At 43.2% G+C, this 21,334-nt stretch overlaps 1 protein-coding gene and 1 long non-coding RNA gene across 3 annotated transcripts in view; both read left to right on the forward strand.

Moving 5' to 3' along the window:
* LOC148594501 (uncharacterized) overlaps window positions 1-21,334 on the forward strand; it is a 427,754-nt gene that overhangs the window by 312,408 nt on the left and 94,012 nt on the right. The gene's annotated exons all lie outside the window — the stretch shown is intronic.
* Window positions 1-21,334, forward strand: part of PAMR1 (peptidase domain containing associated with muscle regeneration 1) — a 41,025-nt gene that overhangs the window by 14,122 nt on the left and 5,569 nt on the right. Inside the window, exons 5-8 of one of the 2 annotated variants that reach the window (XM_088525723.1) lie at window positions 611-718; window positions 16,082-16,282; window positions 18,921-19,133; window positions 20,652-20,718. In XM_088525723.1, coding sequence (XP_088381849.1) covers window positions 611-718; window positions 16,082-16,282; window positions 18,921-19,133; window positions 20,652-20,718 — 589 coding nt within the window. The remainder of the gene's footprint in view (window positions 1-610; window positions 719-16,081; window positions 16,283-18,920; window positions 19,134-20,651; window positions 20,719-21,334) is intronic. The other variant, XM_010221388.2, reaches the window with a different exon arrangement.

Below are 21,334 nucleotides of genomic sequence, written 5' to 3' on the forward strand. Positions count from 1 at the left end.
ATTGCAGATTTTAAGCATTATTATCAAATTATCAAGCATATTTGGATAGTTATTGATGTTGAGAATTATGTTTTTATTAAGGTGGATTTGAAGCAGAGGATCAGATCCAGAGTTTGTCAGATGTTTGACTTATTCAAATCTTAAATTGGGTTTAAATTTTGTGATTTGGTTTCCTTTCTGTGTGTTAAGACCCATTTTTAGTTTGGAAAGTAATGTAGGTTAAGATTACTAATGTGCTAGCCCCTCATCAGAATTGGCACAAAAATTTATGTGTTATTATATGATGGAATTTGCTCATATTAAACAGAGCAACTGCACATTCTGATACTCCTTTATGATAATATATCCAAGTTGATTCATATCACTGCTAAATTTGTGGTGTGCTGGAACTTCCCCTGATAGTTCAGGGTAATCGTTCAGGGCTTCCTGAGCGTGGCAGTGAAGCTGTGTTCCTCAGAGGCAGAACAGCTCACAACCCAAAACAAAAAAACAAACAAAAAATCAGGCAACTTTTAACTCGGATACATAACTTACCCCAAGACACAACCATCATTAAGAAAAGTCAATAAGAACATATGTGACCATGAATGTCCTTGTTTTTCTTTTGTAGCTTGTTCTTCATCTCCGTGTCTTCACGATGGAACGTGCATTCTAGACAAAAGTGGAGCCTACAAATGTGCCTGTTTGGCCGGCTATACAGGAACTCGCTGTGAAAACTGTGAGTACAGGCACTGTGTGCATGGACTGCCTCCAGTGTTGTCAGTGATTCAGGCCACTGAGTGTTAGGAGTGTCATGTGTATGTAGTTCCAGTCAATCGCGGTATGATGCACTGAGATTCTGGTGGCATTTTTGCAGACACAGTGCTTGCAGTTTATGTAGGTTGCCACTGAAGAGCTCTGGGGCTTTGTATCTGTGTGCAAAAGGGCAAAAAAAGAATTGGAGCTGGGAAACAGCACACAAGAAAACTTGTAACTAGCCTTATCAGGAGAGGGATATACCTCTCTGCTCTTTTGCATTGTGTGAATCAGCCCTTCTCTTCTAACAGCACATACCTCAGCTGAGCCCTGTGTCGGTACTTTAGCCAGAGTCGGTGTTAGGAAGTTTGTCTTCTCTCACAGCCACCTGAAAAGCAGAGCACTGACACTCATGAATGACAGAGAGATTGAGGTCAGGCCAAAAAGAAAACCGAAAACCAAAAAAGGTACAATCTGTTCTAATCTGCGCTGGTCCTCACTGTATGTGTGGTCATACACCTGTTTTTGTCCTGACAGGGCAATTGTAAAGTAGCTGGATTCGTGAGATCAAACCAATTGTTTGTTCTAGCAATTTAATCCTTTGTGCTTTAGCAAATGTCTGTCTCTAACAGAGCTTGAAAGAGCGGGGAGGAATAAGAATTTTGCAATGCATGCTATGATAAAGGCTTCATCATCTCTAGTAGCTGAAAGGAGCAGTATACAATTTTATTGTCTTTGAGGCTAGACCTCCAGCTGGCCCTAAAGGATTTCAGTGACACTGGTGAAGTGCAGCTGGGCTGTACTTGGCCAAGCAGAAAGTGTGGCTTTCAGTGGCACAGCTGTGGCCATAAGGCGCAAGACGCCCTCTCTGCCTGCAGCGTTTTCAGTTCTGAGTCAGTGTATGCAATATGCACCAGCCCTCAGCAGTTCCAAATCTCTGCCTCTGTTGTGACATTCTCCAGGATGGATTTTTCTCTTGGAATTGCTTTTACTTCATCAAGGAGTTAGAGTGACTTGGTTCTTCCCAACTGTATTATTGTTGGGTCAAACTGCTCTAGATTTCTACAGATCCAGAACTAGCTGATAAGACTTGACTTTTTCTCTCAAAAGACCAGAGGAGAGGGGAGTGTTACTCGTTTTCTGTAAGCCTGAAACAACTTGGGTTCAATCCATCTTTGCCAGATTGCATGGATTGCTCTGGTGTGTTTTTTCTAGGGAAGGAAGGGGTTGCAAATTGAGGGTTCCTGGCTTCAGAGCTGGCTCAGGGCTCAGGGATGGCTCGTCTGCCAACAGCAATTCAGGCTAGTTTTTTAACAGGTTGTTTAGGGACTGGAAACTCTTGACTCTTAAACTATTTGCAACTGCTCGGTGAAATAGATGTTTCTGTCTTCGGACGAGAATCCAAAAAAAAAAAAAAAAAGAGAGAAGATAAAACATTCCTGCTTGATTCAGAACAAACCTAAATTTCAGATTCATTAAGTTTCCAGAAAACATCAAATCCTAGTTTTGGCAGGTTCCACACTAGAATCAAGGCAAGAAATGAAGCTTGCCTTCTTTTGCTGCCTTTCTTTTGTAATTCCAAATAGAAATCTCACACATGCAACACACAAAGCAAATAATGGAGGATGTAGTGAAAAATGATAGGATGAGACTTCTGCCTTTGTATAAATGATGAAAACTATACTTAGTAACAGAACAAAGGTAGAAAATACACAAATATGTATATACTAAGATTTTTAACTTCTAACTAAGGTATTTCCTTTAGTGTTGCCAAAACACATCCTAAGTATTTTCCAGGAAAGTGTTTAAGGGGAAAAATGCAGAAAATTAAAGTTTGATTTATTGTTGGAGAGCTGGAAGCAGAAAGAACTGGAAAAATATATGTGGCTGCAATTCTTTCAAAATTAGTTATGTAGTTTCCTGATCAGAATTGCAGTTTAAATGGGAGAGGGAGATCATGTCATGCTCAGCAGCTTTCTGTGTGTCAGATCTTGCAGCAACAGTGCTGTCTCTGCTGTGATATGTTGAGGGGAGCCAAGGGCAATAACTTAATTTCTTTGTAAGACATTTGCAGAGTAGTTATTTTGGAATATTGAATATGGGTTTGTAATACTGTGGGGCTGATTCTTTCAAGATGGTTTTCTTGGAGCCAGTCAGGTGTAATCCCATTAAAGTCAATGGATTTATGTTGGTGAAAAATAGGTATCAGAGAGAAGAAAATTAGAGCACTTGGATGTTAAGTGGATATAAAAGATTTAAGGTGGTGCAACAGAAGGTATTCAGAGAGACGCAATGGCTTTGGCTAGAGAAATCAAAAAAGCACATTTCAGAAGAATGGGGATGATGGGATTGTCTCAGTGAGGAATAAGTTGAGGCCGGATAAAACAGGTTCACTGTGGACACTTAAGGACAGAATCAGAAAACTTGATGTCCCTCACCATGCCAGTGCAGTTGTGTCTTTTTGTCTGTTGCCAAGTCTAGTTTAACAATGTTGAACTGTGGGCATCACAATAGGAATTATGGAAATCACCTTAATGGGATAAACCTTAAGGAACTTTTTTTTTTTCCTGTGTTAAACTAAATTCTATCTTTGTAACAGGATGGTCGACATTGGTCAAGCTTCTTTACTGGAGCAATATTCAACACTAATTGCTCTGCCAGTTGCAATTTGCGCTATTAATAAAATGATTAAAGGCACAGGTTACTTATAACCTGTGCTTTCTTTTCTCTTCTGCTAAAGCAGCCAAGAAATGGCCTTTTTGTTTATAATTTGAGGGACTAATACAGTCATTTAAAGGCTTCAGTAGCATGAAGTGAAATGCAGATGCATGTCTTTCTAATAGCTGTTAATAATTAAGTCAGTTATGCTTAAATATGAGAACTGCTTAATCTAGATATGTCTGATTTTACTCTAGCGATTGTCTTAAAAGATTTTTTTGTATGAAATTGCAAAACAATTGCTAATCAAGAGAGCGAGATATTTCCTTCCTCTCTTGTAAGACAAACCACGTAGATCAGTAGCAAATACCTTTTACATATAAGCATGTTTTGTTATGATGATACAGTAGGCAGAGAAACCTAATTCCTAGCTAAGGCAATGGGATTTCTTTCTGCTGTGCATGGATTTGTGGGATGCCTGCATGCACCTTCCAGCAAACCATGCTCGCATGGCTGAGATCAGACTCAGGCTTTTCTGTGTGACCTCTATGGGTTGCAGTGCAAATAATCCTGCAAGCGAAGGCACGAGGAGTAACAAAAATTAGATCATCCTGTTCCCTTATCCTGGAGTACCCTGAAACTGAGCAGCACCTCCCTCCAAAGATGTGTGTTAAAGAGTAGAAGGTGACTAGGGGTGTGATCCTGATGCATGTTAAAGAGTAGAAGGTGACTAGGGGTGTGATCCTGGTGTGTATTAAAGAGTAGAAGGTGACTAGGGGTGTGATCCTGGTGCTTGGCAGGCTGAGCTGCACCCGCTTGAGGCCAGCCCGCAGCGGTGCTTTGCGGCACGACGCGTTGGCCTCAGCCTGGGCCAGGCCCTTGCTGTGGTGCCCCAGAGAGGTGCTGGAGCGAGGGGGCCTCCCCACTCGTCCTGCCCTGGGACAGGCCACGGGGGTGCCCCTGCTCGCCCTGCCCTGGGACAGGCCGCAGGGGTGCTCCCACTCGTCAGGCCATGGGACAGGCCGTGCTCTCGCAGGAGTCCTCCCAGGGCCTGCTGGCCCCCGAGCAAGGACCTTGACCTCCTCCTGCCCCGAAACTTCCTGTCACCTTTATTTCGAACAAAGCCGGCAAACTGGAGCTCCTGCGCAAATAAGGGGATCTCGTGCTGAATGGGGAATTGAGGGCGCAGATCCGATTTCCATTTTCATTCTCTTTCTCACTTCTGTTTGCCAAGAGAGAAAGGTTTGTTCTGCATCGTAATGAAGGGACTAATCCAGCTGACCGAGCTGTGTAGGCTGTGTCCTTGCTGTAGCCTTTGATGTTGGTGCTGGCCCCACCAGGTTCCCGGAGGCTTCTGAAAAGAGTTTCCAGGCTCTTCCCCGCTGCAGATCTTAACTCCCTTCCGTTCTGGGCTGCTTTGAGGGATGCCCTCCCCCCTAGCTGACTAACTGACATCTGGATAGGGAGAAAGCATTAACACTCCCCCACACCCTGCCTTTTCCTGCTATGGGAGAAGCGAGCCCAAGTGTTAGTGCTTGCCATAGGTTAGGCAGTTTTAATCGTGTGTTTGGTACAGAGTTACAGCAGGGAAGCCGAGGTGTAACAAAATGCACAATTTCAGAACCCAATTCGTGCTGCCAAAACACACACATACCTAGAGCTGCTAAGAAGTAGATGCTAGTAGTGGCCTTTTATTCCACTCTGACAGTATGATGTTCCTCTGCCTTTACAGCCACGCAAAATCCTTTAACTGGGATGAAGCAGTTCTCGGGCACAGGGGACTCATTAGAGGCTGCAGGCTAAAGCCCAAACCCGCATCACTCTTTAGCCCGTGGTATGACGATGCTGTAGCATGAACGCAGACAACGTGCTCTCGGGGGTTACCTGTTCTGCAAAACCTCCCTGTGAATCTCTCTTGGAGGAAACACAAGAACAGTTGCTTGGTCTTGAGCTCTGGTACTCAGCTAAGCTGCTTGTTACGGGCCCAGCTACTGAGGAGAACAGTTAGTTATAGACAGGTCGAGATAATCCTGCAGGGAAGAAATGGCCACTGCAGTTGTACAGGAAGCTTTATTGGCCCATGTGTCTCTGCATAGCTGCCTAAGATTAGAGCACTGCAGGCCTCAGGAGATGGATTTAAAAAGTCACCTTCAGCCTTTCGTTCTGCTGGGATAATTATTCCCTCTTGTTCTCCTGAGCTGATCAGAAACTTGTGATGTTGGCTAGATGTTGCTACTGTGTTATGCATGTTGCCTCGTAGTGCAGTATGTTCCTTCCCAGGAGAATCGTGTGTTTAAGGGGAAAGACCTGTGCTTAGCACATAGTTCTTGAGTTCAAAAGGCTGAACTTGAGATGATGGTAAAGATTTCTGCTCCCAGTTCTCTGTTCAGCGCCTTTCTTGGAGGTTTCTGCCTTGGTTAAAAGGATGCTGTAGCTGTTTACATAGCAGTGCTGAACCACCAAACATGCCTGGTGTTTTAAGGAAATTTAATACCTTAGGGTTATTTGAATTCACAGAGCTATCCATTAAAGGTGTTCAGCATCTGCTGCACAAACAGTCAAGATGTCCCCGTAGGAGGGCAGGAACAGCTAGGAGAAGGATGAGGTTGGTGGCCAAGGACAGAAATTGCTCCCTGAATTTCATCTGAAGCGGTCGTTGAGCCACTGCTGCTTGTGCATCAGACTGCAGAAAACAGTCCCTAGGACTGGTGTTTCCTTCTGCTCCGTCAGTACGACTGTTGGACTGGAGCAAAACACCATTTAGCGGTGGATTAGTCTCAAAATGTTTCTGCAGTGATTTGAAACTGCAGTAGGTGTTGCTTATAGGAAGGCTGAGAGCACAACCCCTTTATTGTCTACTCTTACCCCTTAGCTGAATTTCTCACTGTCTATTAACTAGACAGATTCTTAGTTCCTCAGCAATGTCTGGTAAAAAACGTGGTATTTTACCTAGAGCACAGATGCAGCTATTGCTATAATCTAAATCAGATTTTGTCTTTCCCTTAATATAATCCATTCAAGAATGGGCTGGTCCTCGGAAAGGTGCTGTATTTCTAAAGCACATGAAATTAATTCACAGGAAATCTCCACTTTCTCCACCCCAAAACAGATCTGGGCATTTTCTTCCATCTGATAACGTGCCTGAAAAATGAGGGCATCCATGGATTTCTGCCTGGTGTGACTTACCACGTGGAAAGGTGACTCAGTGTTGCAGGGGGACTGTTCAGCTCAAGCTGCATTCCAGGCAGTCCCTCCCACCCTGAACTTCTCCAAAGGTCATTCCAGGGCTTTGTTGCTCCTTGATTTTGCACTCTCGTCCCTGAGGCAAGGTACCTTACACCCTTCCCTGTTTTGCTGGTGAGGCAGGATTTCACTGTCTTGCAGCTGATGCGAAACACTACCAAAGCCGATCGCTGCAGGCGTAGAAACGATGACACAAATGATCAGGCAATATCCCGCTTGCTCGCTCTTATGGCTCCCATACTCCTCTTTGATTTCTCCAAGAGCTAAGCAACTGCTTTTCACAGCAAACCAAATTACCCTGCCACTTCCTTAGTACTCTCCTGCTTTTCAGTTGCCTTCATTTTCTTTTTCCCTGTACTCTCATCTCAGTGCTTGGTAATTTTGATCTCCTCTTCTTAAACAGGCAATGCCAAATCTTTCTTTCTATCTCAAATCCAGCTTAGAGGACTGCAGAGGGTTTTGTCAGCTACACTGCAGCGAATCTGTATCATTAAGTGATGTTCTGCTGTTGCATTTAAGGCACGTTTACAAACATGGTCTCAAAGCAACATGCCTTCCTTTAGGGTGTCTCTCACTCGTGTTGTTGAGGCTGGTCTCTGCCTAGCTGGAAAGCTGTCGTCGCCAAAATGAAACACCTCAAAGTGATTTATTCTCCTTTGTGATCTGCTATAGTAAGGAGCATATCAGCTTCTCTGGTGCCCGACAGTCTTCTCTCTGAGCAGGAACACAGTGATGTTTTTCAAGAACTAAATACTAGCTCTTGCTGATGATAGAGAAAGTGTATGCAGAGGATTGTTGGGATTTCACTCCACTAAATACCCCCTGCACAAACAGGTCCAGTTGTGTAATTAAATAGGCCATCCAAGTACCGGAAAGGTTGTATCCAGAGACACAGCTTTCTAAGGGCTAAGAACAATGCTGATAAAGATCAAGTGGCTAATTGTAAGCAACAACCTCCAAATTGCCTCCGGATGAATAAGTCACAGTGGGTGATCCAAGCATATTTTCACATGGATACTGTCTCATTCACAGAAGCAGGGAGCTGGAAAACATCAGGGGTGAATTCCAATTGGCTGGAAAGGAATGAAAAGATTTTGCTTTCAGTTGGGATCACATCATAGTTTTGTGTCATTATTCCTAGCGGGTGGAACCACTGCACAAGCAGAGAGGCCCAGGAAGCAGAGCTGGGAAGCTGCTATCTGTGGTACTTGGGGTTAGCTGATGAGCTGTTGGTGTTATGATTCCCCTTGGCATTGCCAGGATTAATGTGAAGCCTGGCAGAGTGCGGCAATGAGGGGGGCTTTGAGCTTGGAGCACTCTTTCAGAGGAACAAATCAAGGCCAGAAATCCATGTGGTGAATTGTCTGTCCCAGTATGTCTGCATGAAATGTGGCTGGAGCTGGACATAGTGATGGGAGGAGGTGTCATGCGACACACTGGAGGGGGGAACCAGCCTTCAAAGCAGGTGAACGAGGGCAGAGGGTTGATCCAGAATCCCCACTGAATGGAAACCACTGCAATTACACTTGCCTACAGCAATCCTCTTGGGGCTTTTCCAGGGCTTGCATTGGAAACAAAAGGTCCTCCAAGACATGTAGGCACTGCTTTGCTCTTTTAGCAGCTGAAATCACCATGATGCGGGCGCTCTGGTGGAGCTGGCTGTGCCTGAGCCTGGCGGTGGCGAAGCCCCCGCGCTTGGGACTGCCCGGGTGCTGGACCTGGCGAGGGCAGCAGCGGGAGCTCTGCCAAGGCCCCTGCTCGTGGAGATCCGAAAGTGCTTCCTATTCCAGAAACTGCCGTCACTTTCAACAGCTCTCTGTCACAGCACTTTCCTTGCCTTAGCCTGGGCAGAATCTGCCTCAGTGTTTGTACCTTTTTTTTTTTTTTTTTTGGTGCTTGGAGAGTCTTGTTTAAAAAAAAATCACTTTTTTAGCCCAAATCTGTAACATTCTTGGTTTTCTTTGTTTATTCCCTTCTACTTCCTGGTTGCAAAAATTACAGTTATGCTCTTTTTTCACCTACGACACAGATCCTTACAGCTCCAAAAAGTGGGAAAAAAAAAAAGAGAGAAAGAGTCCAAAGAGAGCTCTGAAGTGCAACCAAGAAGACAAGCAGGCAAGTTAGACATCACCAGGCCCCCTCACATGGACTGAGACCGCCTGTCCTCCGGAGTGGCGGTTCCTGCTGCAGGAAGGAGCGATTATCGTGTTGCAAAGCTGAAGCCACCTAGCCTGCCTTCTGACTCTCATTCACCTCCAGTTCTTGCCAGGGTCTGCGCAAGGACAGCTGGGCTTGGTCTCAGCATGTGGCTTTCCAGCCAGCAGTGCTCTCCAGCACAGGAAGGTTGGGTAGGTCAGGAAGGTGATGGCAAGAAGGTTGATGTCCCTATGGTGCCGTCTCTGCAGTGATTGCTATTGTTTATTAATGAGTGCTTGAGCTGAGGGGCCATCTTGAGAGCAGCATCCTGGGATGCCAACTGCTTAGGGACTCCTGAAGCAACAGCCTGGGCTGGAGCTCCTCCCTGTCCTACAAGCTGATGCATCAAGGTCCGACAGGCTCAGAGAAGAGGTCCTGCCTTGTGCCGAGGAGCAGGGCAGAGCCAAAAGGCCTCTGGATGGCAGATGATGGTGGGCTTTTTCATCAGATCCTTTGCTATAGGAAAGCCCTGCTCAGTGCTTAAGGGAAGTGATAGCAAAGCAATTTTCTGAAGCACACTGAGCCATGGCCTCCCAAAATCCCTCACCTCATTTCCTCCTTGAGGACAGAGCCGTTCCAAAAACATTTTGACAGCAAATGTCCTTATGCTTTTGGCTAAAGTTAGTCTCTGTGGGTTTATGTGTTAGGCATTAACTGTGTCTGGGCTGCTATGCCAAGCTGCAGCAGGATTATGTCTCAGGAGCCATCTGAGTCCTCCCCCACATCAGTTCTGCTCTGCCAGCAAACCCGATGAGAACCTGGAACGTCCTTGCCCTGAGGATGCACGTTGGTGAGGTGCATGAATGGACGGGCTCGGAGATCTGCATGGACTCACAGGGCAGGGCTGGAGAATAAGCTCTGTTAAGAGTGAGGGTGACAAGTTCTGTAAGTCCGAGTTCTGGAAAGCTTTTCACCACAGGCTCCAGAAGACCAATAACTGCCACGCTGCTCATAGTTGGTCCCTCTCTTAGCCCCTGTGTTTTGCATTTGAGGACGCTGAACTATCTCCTCCCATATGGCTTTATCACCCTAGTACAAAACTGTTGCTGTGAACGTTGTGTAGGATTGCATGATGGTGTAATTATTTAATGCTGGTTCCTGAGCAAAGCTGGCATAGCCAAGTGTAAACCTACTTGCTAAGAATATCGGGAGATAACAGTTCTGTTCCTGGCTCTCCCACTGACTCCCTGCCTGGCTTCAGGTAAATCACTTAATGTCTCAGTGTTACAGCTTCCCCAGCAGTAAAATAGACGTGGAGACTCATTTAATAAAGACCTTGGAAATACAGAGCTTATAAACTTTAAGAACTGTTGTAGGCTACATTCCGGTAGTCACCTCATCAGCTGTATCCTCGAAGTAAAAGTTAAGCCAAAAAGAAAAAACAGGGTTTGATCAACTCAGAGTCTTAGAAGTCAAACCTGGCGGATTGTCTTAGAAGTCAAACCTGGCGGATTGGCCCCACTGACTGTAGCAGGGTTGGCTGTAGGCAGCAACTGCATGAGGTGCACGCAGCTACCATTGCTTGGGAGTTTTCTGTTAAAATGCTTGCCTAGTGGCAATTCAGTTTTCAGAAAATTTGATGTTTTCTGCTGGAAATGCATTGTCTTTCTTTTGTTTTCTTAGTCAGGAAAAAGAATTGCTTCCACTTCTGCAGAGTCTGCCTGTCACACTCCCTCTAGCAGCAGCCCCTTGGAGCTGTGATTCCCTGGGCTTCCAGGTTCCCTGGCTCCAGAGCAGCCGACCAGTGAGACTGCGGTGGAGCCAGGAGTCCCAAAAGCTCCGGATCCCAAACCCTGGCACTGAGGTTCCCTGAGCAGCCTTGCTCGGTCTCCCCAGCTGCTGTGGCTTTTGTATCACAGTACCATTTCCAGGAAAAAGAATATCATTTAGGGTTTCTTCTGACAAAGTGTCTGAATTCTGCTTGGTGATGGTGTTTTCTGAGTTTATTCACTGAAATTTCTATCGGATCTCCATGAGGCTCCCTCTGACATGTTAGAGCAGTTTTGACTAGGATGCTGCCATCCTGGATGCCAGGTGAATCTGTAGCTCTTTCCCTGCAGAACCTGTAGAGCAGAAGCTACAACAGCAGAAGCTTCTCTGCTCCCCTGCTCATAACCAAGTACAGTTTTCAGTGCTTGGCCTCCTCCACTCAGCCTGCCAGCATGCCTTATGTGAAAGCAATATTATAAGTGAGCAGAAAAATTTTCCCCAAGGCCACTAGGTACTCAAAATATGCTATATGCATTAGCACAGGTCAACCTGAAAGCCAAGCTGTGACTTGGGACTGTGCAACACAATCAATTACTTTAGCAGCAGCAGTATTAAAAAATCCTGCAAACCAATTAAGAACAAATAAAAATAGTTACAAGCTCTTGTGCCCCATAAGACATCAGGGGGACAAAATGGAAACGCAAGCCTTGCCTTAGTATCACCAGTGAGAAATGAGATTTATTTCGGGCATGTGATTTATTATTGAACAGGATATGCAGAATTTAGAGATTATGTATGATACGTGTGAGGGGGTATATATTATTTAACAGGGAAGTGGGTGAGAGGAGGACTGCAAAAAAATGGTATTAATTTAATGAAGGGACTCTGGGACAAGAGCAAATGATAATTCCATCAGGCAGGATTTGAAGGACGTTGAAGAGAGAAAAGTGCAGCTCAGGAGATCATCTAATTTATCTCACTAGTGATAAAATGAGCATGAAAACTATTTCTAAATGGCAGATAATTCAGATCTGAGGAATGTCTCCTACATATAATTGAAAAAGGAGAGCAATCTGTACAGTTTTATTAATAATGGAACATTTTTTCTTAAAAATTCAGGAACTTACTGTTCATCTATTCTAGTTTTTCTCTCACTGCAGAAAGTTATATGTGAAGTGAGGAGCTGTTTTTATGTTTCATATGGGACAGAAATATTTTTCTTTTGTTTTGCAAGACAGCAAGGTATGAGACAAGAAGACTCAGAAGTTTTATTGAGGATCTGTGAGTTTGTATAACGGGCACTTGAGGCAGCTCTGTTTTTTTCTTCTTTCTCTAACAACAAGGCTGTCTGTCACCAATCAGCGTTTCTGCTGGAGGTGCCTGTAGCCACCTAGTTTTATGCTTTCCTCCTTTTGCCTCTTACGACCTGTGCAGAGCTGTATCAGGCCAGTACTTGGCTCAGACACTAAAGTGGTGAGGGTTAGCTGCATGCCTGTGTACATTAATTCTGCAACTTCCCACAAGCAACATTATGTAGCAAAATATAGGAAAATTAAAGCTGAAAAAAATGTTTATCTCACAGGGGGCCTCGTTGGGCAGGCCTGTTCTCTCCAGTATTAGTTCCAGTGTTTTTTCAGGTTGAATTTGCAGTTTTCAAATGCTGAGGGCTTATATCTTTTCCACTTGCATTCTTCTTTGTATTTCAAATATTTGTCAAGGAGACTTTTCTAGCCCTTGTTCAGTAGGAATTCTCCCATGCATAATTTTGTGCTGTCTGGACATATCTCTTTGTCTTTCTTTAAATATGTTGCTGTATCCTTCCTGGTTTTAGCTTTCATACTACGGTACTTTTTGGCTTTTGCTAAGTCAGGATGGGCATTCTTGGCTCCTAGTCTTTCCTCAAGCTCACCATTCTCTATCATTAGCCCCCACATTCAGTGCAGACTCTATAGGTGGGATGAGGGCCATAGCCTGAGCGATGGGCTCAGCCTTGGCTTCAGACACAGACTCTTTGGGTTGGTGCAGCCTTGGGTTGCTCAGACATCGTTTGCTCAGATTCCTTGTGGTAAAGTTTTGCAGCCACACAGTCCATTTTCTGGCTTCCCAGAGGCTTTAGTCTCCTGTGTGTAGAAAGAAAGGTGCTGAGGCTGAACCCTGCAGCCTGGAACCCCTGACTCTGCTAGTTCAGTCTGTCAGAGTTGCCTCAAACCTTATGGTTTGGAGTGAGTCTTAGCGCGTTCATGGTACATTTCGTAGTTATTATTCAGATAATTGTGTTTGAGGCTTTCTACCTTGCTTCTGCCTCTGTCTGCCTTGCAAAGTGCACCAAGAAAAGGTAAGATATTGACCTTCTGAAAGCTGGGCAGTGACTGCTGTTCAGAGGACATTGCACTGACACCAGAACAATGCTTTTAAGTAGGACAAGAGCTATAGATTCCAGTTCCTTCCTTAACCACCGCGAAGTGGTTAAAGTGAGAAAGTCCTCCTCTGGCTTGTCAAGACAGATTTTCCTACTCTCTCTTCTCTTCTTTTGCTATTGACAGGTAATGCTATGCTCAAACTCAGCGCAAACCACCAGCCACAAGCATTTAAGACACCTTTAAAGTAGAAAGTTGAAGTTGCAGGCAGAAATCAGGGATTTCACATGGACCAGATCAGTCTCAGCAGTGGCCCAGAAGTGATGGGTTGGAGCAGAAGTAGCTGGAAGATGACAGGAGGCAGGAGGTGGGTGGCTGGTTGTGGACACGGGCAGGGAGGTGTGAGCTGTGGGAGCTGGGCCAAGCAGAACGCTGACCTTCAAAGATGCTCAGCAGAGCCAGGATCAGGACCGTGCTGCTTAAGCAAGTGAATTCGACATGATAGCAGATGTATAACAAAGCTTAGAAACTGAAGAGAATTGGGTCAACTCATATGGTTGAATTTTAGGGCTAGTTTGTGTAACTAAAAGGTAAGGGCAGACCTAGATATGAATGACAAGTACAAAACATGCAATTTTTGGATGGGGACATTAGGAGATCAGAGCTGATGCTTGTAACATCCCAGAGAGCAAGGAGGTGTTCTCATCTGCTAGGTACAGCAAATGAAGTAACACACCCATGGCCCCAGATGCACAGCTTTGATGAGATCTCATGGTCTCTGCTCCAGTCCACTGTACCATTACTAAACGAATCTTTGCACAAAATACTGAATTTACCTTATAAATCAAATCAACCCAGTTGTTCCAGCTAGGCTGTGCTGACACACAGAATCTGAAGAAAGTCCAGCAACCTTTGCAATTGCAACAGGCATTGGATTTGCAAATACTTAGGAGTACTGGACAAGATGAAATGCTTACAGTCTGTGGGAAGAGAATAAGTGTAACTTGGTGAAGATTTTCCCAGGATGGACCTAGAACACAAAAGCACCAAAACATTCTGCAGAGCTGATCCACAATCAATACAGAAAACCTGTATTTAGGTGAAAAAGAAGGACTCTGAATGGTCCACAGATGTTTCTCATCTTTTTTTTTTCCTTTGACAAGTAGAGCGTGACTCGTATTGAAAGAGAGAAATAGAAATGAAAGAAATTGATGTTCAAAGAAAGATATGAGGGAGTTTGAGAAAGCAGAGATCATGACAAGGGAAATATGTTTTGAGAATTTGAAATACCTCAAAAATCTGTGTACCATTATTTCCTTTTCATTTGCATATGTGGATATATACATATGCATATATATATATGTAGATATATATGTGAGTGGGTTTCATATGAGAAAACATCATGTTCTACGAAAGAATTTTGCTGATTTTTTATCACTCTTCTTTTGCTGATGCAGAATGCTTGCAGCCAAGAGGAAACGTTGCGCTCCCGTAACTGGATGTGTTTTGATTGGTAGTAGTGAGTCTGGGCCCCTCTCTAACTCTCAGATGTTGGAGGTTTCCTTTTCAAGGCTTGTGCTTACTAGTGCACAAATGATTCTGCCAACTGCTTGTTTGATGTCTGTAGTTATCTGCAAAATGAGGGGAATTGCTGTGGAGCCTCATTCTTGTGAATGCTTCTGCGTTAGGCCTGTTCCTCGCTCAAGAATATCTTCTTTATGTGAATAATTGGATGGTCTCTGCATCTCTGGATGCACTGTGTGTGAATAGAGGCATTCGTGTGTGCTCTGGGTAAGGATTGCAGAGCTGGGGCCTTAGGAAGGTTTTTCTTCAGGGAGTGAAAGGATCAAAATGTGGCTGTAGTAAGGTTAGTAAGTAGCCTTCTTTGTGTACCTAGATCCAGTAGCTGCAAGGCAAAAGAGAAAAAGAAGTCACGTTAGGAAAGTGTAAAGCAGACATGAGCTCTGTAATATTCATCTGTCTTTGGCAGAGTAGACAGCTCCCAAGAGAAAACTTATGTGCATAGGTAAATCTTGTGCTGAATCCCCTCCTGTGCAGTTGTCCACAGTGAATGGAAAAGCAAAGCCAGAGAAAGACCGGGAGATGAATTTCCATGTTGATACTAAAAGCAGCCAGTTCTTACCCTGATGCAGCCTCTGCATATTGTAGTTTGGTCTAAGGTGAGTATGGCATGATGGTCTGAACACAGGAGGTGGGACGTCAGTGAAATGGAAGCTCCTCAGGTGGAAGACTGAAAAACAAACCAAAGACGTAGTTTTCACCCAACACTCAGTCCATGGAACTCATTGCCACACGATACTGTGAACACTAAGTACATAGACAGATTAATGTAGGAAAAAAAAGTCAAAGTATGTTTTACCCAAAGATTGTCCTGTAGTTCCTTTACCCAGGGTAGCACTGTAGGCTGTTGAATGAGGCAGAATACGGCAGGGAAGCATTCCATGTGCTTGCTCTATTTTTATGCTCTTTCCTAAGCATCTGCTCTTTGCAACCATCGAAGACAGGATTCTGTGCCGGACGGGCCTCTTGTCTGATTTAGTATGGCTGGGTTGATGTTGTCAGAGAAGGCTGACTTAGGATCTTTAAACTTGTATTAGTTGCAGAAGTTAAATGCACCATTCTCTTTCAGTATTTTCCCAGTAGTGCAAATCCTGTGGAAAGGGTAAATATAACTGTTTGGTAAATATCAAGGTTCCTTTTTAATGGTGCTATGATAATGTTTGGTCTACATAAATAATGATGCTTTAATATTTCAGGGATCTTATCTGAAAATGTATATAAAATTGGAAGAATTGGAACGATTCGATATAAAGATTTTAAGGAACTATTTTTGTTGTTGTTGTTGAAGAAGCGTGGTAGTTCATTCAAAACCCCTATTAAGATGGAGAATTCTTCAGATTTTAATATTCTGAGGAAATGGGAATCCTAATGTTACAAATACTTATGCACTTCATTACTTCCCACATCTGAGTAATGACATGGATTTGAATGGATCTAGTTATGTGTGGTAAAGTGAGTGCATGTGTGTGTGTAGAATTGAAGTCTAAATAGTTTTCTAAAGATTGGCATCTTGTACTTTTGACTTCTGTGCCCATTTTAATTGAATTTTCAGTGTTCTAAATAAAGAATCATCCTAACACAGTCCTGTTTTTGTAATAAAGTGGATTTTTTTGAAATATCTGAACTGTCAGTGGTGATGTGTAGGACTCCAGGTGCTCCCGCTCATGGTATTGTGGAAGGAGATGACTTTAAGTACGGGGCCCAGGTTTACTTCAAGTGCAACGCAGGTTACAGCTTAAAAGGCAGCCGTGTTGCCTACTGTCAGCTTGATGGGAGCTGGTCAACACATCATCCTGAATGTGGTAAGGTCACTTTACATTTTGATTCTTATCAAATGTTGCGGCCATTGTATTCGCATTAAACCAGGAATATCCAAATGTCACTTGAAGTTTGGTAGCTCCAGGGCCTAGCATGATGCTCTTTTGTCTTCCTGTCTTTTAGAAGCAGTAGTGATTTTATTTGTGTTTTTCTGAAGCCCAAGCCTGCAGGACTTGCTTATTTAAAGGTCTGACAGAAACATCAAGCAATTGAAAAATAATTTCCCGAACGATTGTAGTCATACATTCTCCTTAGACTGAAAATTTCTAGGATCAAAACCAAGAAGGGGCCTTTATGCATCAGTGAAGCTGCTTCCATTAATACTGTGTCTCTGATACCTTCTCTGCAGAAGTCTAGTGCATTCTGTGGAGGGGATTAAGGGACTTTCTGTATGAAGACCTTGCTTCTATTAAACAGGATTCCCATCCTACAGCAAAATTTTTAAGAGAGCAGAGCTTCTACGCTTGCTTTGCACGTTTGCGTGCCTTCAGTAGATCACGTAGGTTCACAGAGATTCAGCTGTGAAATCACAAACTCCTTCTACCCTCCAGAGAGACTTTTATTTAGTTGTTTTGTATTGCATAATTTTATTTCCAGATTCCAAAATCATTTTTATCAATTGGAAAAGTGCTTTCACAGGGTGTTTCACAGGGCAAGCAATGGAAACTTTTAGGGAAGGGTCATGAAGCAGCTGTATGTAGGTTCATCTGAAAGAGCAGGCACAAGGCATTCTCTTGTCTAGAGAGAAAGTCTCCAGGTGCAATAAATGTAATACAGGTTTGTCCTAAAATCCCTGCTGCATGATGTCATTGGCTAAATATCTATATCTAGACTTGGCTATTACTGAAGTGCTATGTGGTGTAATGGGTCGTTCCTTCCCAGATGGCTTCTTTTTGTGTTTAATCCACCAAAGAAGTCATAACACTGAACTTAGGGAAAAGATCATTATTTCTGAAGGTACTGATTCGCACAGAATGAAATAAGAGAATGCCTTTAAAGGTGTGGTATGTAGATTTACTTGGTTGAGCGTAGGTGCCTTTGAAAACATACACGGTAGTCATCAGGTGCTGTGTCTAAGCTAGGTACCTGTACAGAAAGCAGCATGCAGGTACAGCGTTAGGTGGTGGGGGTTCCCTTCATTCTTCAGCTGATTAGTTGGTGGTCACCTGGGGTTTGCAAGTGAGAGCCTGTGGGGCAAGGGGGAGAAAGAAACTCTGCTGTTCCCCGCCTCCTGATAGTGAGGAACTTCAGCAATCCTTCTTTAATGAATATTAATCTGACATGCAAAAGCATGTCAATACATATGTATAACCTTCTGCATGTGCTAAAATCCGGTGTTGTGGAGGAAAGCAGTGATTATGTGCTCACTTGAATTGCGTGCTCAGTTTTAATAGCCTCTGCTCTTTGTTTAAACGTGCTGCTGGGATTAGCTATGGGCTTACATGCCATGTTGAGCTGGCCTTCCCCTGGGAACACGAGAATATGGAGACCAGCTCAGTGCCACATCGAGGCACTGTTGTTGTGCTGCTTTCACAGGGATTTAAGTAAATGTTTAAGTGGTTTGTTTTATGTTAGTGCTTTTGGGAACTGAGGCTCAGTAGGCAGGCAAGTTGGAAGCAATGACATAAAGAGGTAATTTCTAGCCAGTTGATCCATCTGTCAGTCTTCTCTGGCCTTGATACACAGAGCAGCACCACCAACTGTCTAAACTAGATATTCATGGGGTGTCGTGCAATGAGACGTCAGATGGGGAAATTTAATAGAATTGCATGCTGCTGTCAGCCTGACAAAAAAACTGAGATGAAATCCAAAGGAAAACAAACTGCACCTTTTTCAGCTTTTAAATGTAAAGAGCAGAGGGCGGAAAAATACAGAGAAAAGCATTTATTAGCATTACTTAGGGAAACTGTCATCTAGATTTAGGCCACAAATTTAAATGTATTGAGAAAAAAAATAAATAAAGAAGAGAAAAATACTGGGGAGGAGGAAGTAAAAGAGGTTTTATGGGCAAAACCTCATGTGAATAAGCTTTCCATATTAAAATTTTAGTATCAGTAAAAATATATATGTTCTCTTTAAATTCCAGCATTTCCCTGCATTATTGAGATCGCCCTCTTAATGCTAAGAAACCAAAATGCATCCAAACATAAAAGTAAAATTAAGTAGTCTAGTTTTGTTATCCAAGTCTGGTGAAGTATTTAAAGTACAGAAATAGTAAAGAGATGCCAAGGGCCAGTTCCCTGAAGATATTACAAGGGCATCTTTTTGGGTACATGAAGTAGCCCTGTGTAAGTTAATAGATCATGAAAATCATGTAAAGTCAAGCTTCCTTTTCAGGGTTTTATCAGGAAAATATTAGAGGGACTTTTTAACAATTTGAGAGTCTTACACTTTCAGCAAAGACAAAAGTGCTTATTATAGGTAAATATCTCGATTACTATTGCTCCTTTAGTACTCAGTTTTTTCTAAGACCAAAATCCCAGCTGGGTCTTGAAAAGACATCTTTAATGAAGTGTAGATTGTGTAGTAATACCTGCATGTAATATCAAGCAGTCTGACAGGTGAAAATGATGCTGTGAACTTGATAAAATGGTTACTATTTTTTTCTCCCCCTATCATTAGTTCTAGATGAAAAAAACTGCTCAGATCCTGGGGGCCCACTCAATGGCTACAGAAGAGTGGTAGAAGACACTGGGCTCTTGAATGGACGCTATGCAAAAATTGGCACAGTCATTGCTTTCTTTTGTAACAACTCCTATGTTCTTAGTGGGAATGAACAGAGGACCTGCCAAGACAATGGAGAATGGTCAGGGAAACAGCCTATCTGCATAAAAGGTAGTTTGCAAACTTTTCTTTTTTTCAAAAACTCATAAAAACTGTTGTGTTTTTATGTAATTTACCCTGGCCAAACAATCAGTTTTCCTAAGAGTAGGCCCTCTGATTGCCACCTGATACTGAGGCTGGTAGTTTGCCAGCTCTTACTGGCTGCTAAACTCAGCCCGATTCGGGCAGATGTTTTCATCTTTAAACACAGAGAGGAATTTTTCCCTAAACCTTTTATTACTCTCATGTTAGGATCAAAACTGAGCAAGATCAAAATCAAAGAAGATCAGCAGGGAACTGAAATAGAAGGAAATAATTGTCTCATCAGACTTGCTGTCACAGGGCCCAGTTCTCCTCTCACGGTCCTTTTAAGTTGATGGGCCCGGGCACAAGTGTAAAGGTTTACAAGGCCAGGTTTGTAGATTGCATCCTGGAAAGGTATGATTGAAAAAAATGACTTGAGGAGATGTCTAAGCTATCTGTGTTCATCAGAACGCTGAAACACATCTTTAAGTGCTTTGCTGGAAAGGGAATTACGCTGTTGACCTGGGGCTACTGAAAGCATGTCTGGAGCCCTGAATGAGTAAAGGAATTTGGGCTGGCGAACTGCCAAATCCGTTTTCCCGAAGCAATTTTTTGAAACATACTTTAATAGATTTTGTTGTTAACCGAAGTAATGATAATATAAGGAAATATATCTGTCCCCTGGGGAATTTGCTTTATTTTGTTATTTTAGATGGAAGTACTCTCTCCCTGAAGCACGTAATCATCTCCATTTGTGGAAAGCATTTTTATTGATGTTAACTTTGATAGTGACATAAAGGTTAACATATACAGTAATCACAAAGATCTAGATACTGTTAAATCCTGCAGAACATGAGTGCTCAGGCATACAGATGAAATACATCCTGCCAGATTCCTTTTCTTCCACTGTGTGCAGCAGAAAAGAGACCCTGGCAAAATCTTGTGGATTGATACAGCTGGATATTTTATCCTCCTCTTAAAATAAATTTAATATGCAAAATTAGAAGTCCTGGATCTCCTTTCTGTCATTTTATATATATTCCTCGTAAAGGGTCCTCAATCCTTTCCTTGCAGAAGTCTGTGATACTCTGCTGGCTTTCTCTGTATGCCTGGGATCAGCTTTGTGTTGCTGGAGCGATGGACATTGAATATTTTACGTATAATTTATAGTTTTTGAAAAATTTTGCAAAACTGTCAGTTGTTGTAGTATAAATCTAGCATTCAAGCACTGACAGTGAAATCTTCCTTCATAGCTCAAAGTGCCCAATACAGAAGATGCTCAGTTTCTTCCAGGGTTGGGATAGATCTGGAGATCTGCAGAGGAGTATTTTTTCTAAAGTTTTAGGCTTTATAGCCTATCTTTATTATTTATTGCGTATAACCGACTCCCTTTTTCCTTAATGCAATCCAGTATTGCTAGCCACAGGAAAGGTGGAAAGGTATATGAACCGTAAGATTTGCGCTCTGAATGTGGAAAAGGACTGTGCAACATTGTATTTTTTCTAGCCTGCAGAGAGCCAAAGATCTCTGACCTGGTGAGACAGAAAGTGCTTCCAATGCAGGTTCAGTCAAGGTGAGAATGCAATATCTCAACTATAGTTTTAAGAAAAAACGTGATTGCTTTTTCCCTCCCCTCCTTTCCGCCCTGCGTGCCCGAGCCCCCCCGATGAGAGGGGACAGCACGGTGTAAATCTGCTTCATTAGGTTTCGCTGTCCAAAGCAGTGCAGTACAACTGATATAAAGCTGTATTTGGGATGGGGATGGGGGAGAGAAGGAAGGAGAGGGGGAGAGGAGGAAGGAGTGAAAACTCAGACAGTGTCTGTCTGTGCCCTTTTGCTGGTTTATTAAAATGAGCCCAATCTGAATCTTTCTAGTTACGCTGAAATGATCAGGTTCATTTTTGTCCAAGTAATTATTTCTCATTTCAATGTCTTTTTGCAGTGCAGGATTCATTTATTTTTAGATTCAGTGAAATAACTGTCCTCATATTTGGTCTTAGGAACAGCCACACCAAGTCAAAATAAAGGTCCAGCTCAAACCCTATCCTGTCTCTGGCAATGGCCAGTAGTGGATGCCTAGAGAAGACTATAGAAACAAGACAAGCACACACTTTCCGCAAATACTCTCCTACCCTCCAGCTGTCTGTGGCTTAGGATCTTAGAGTTGATCCTAGGAGGCCATCAGGAGA

This window comes from Tinamus guttatus, unplaced genomic scaffold, assembly GCF_059628265.1.
Source record: "Tinamus guttatus ecotype Peru unplaced genomic scaffold, ASM5962826v1 Tinamus_guttatus_pri_ptg000240l, whole genome shotgun sequence".
Taxonomy (NCBI): domain Eukaryota; kingdom Metazoa; phylum Chordata; class Aves; order Tinamiformes; family Tinamidae; genus Tinamus; species Tinamus guttatus.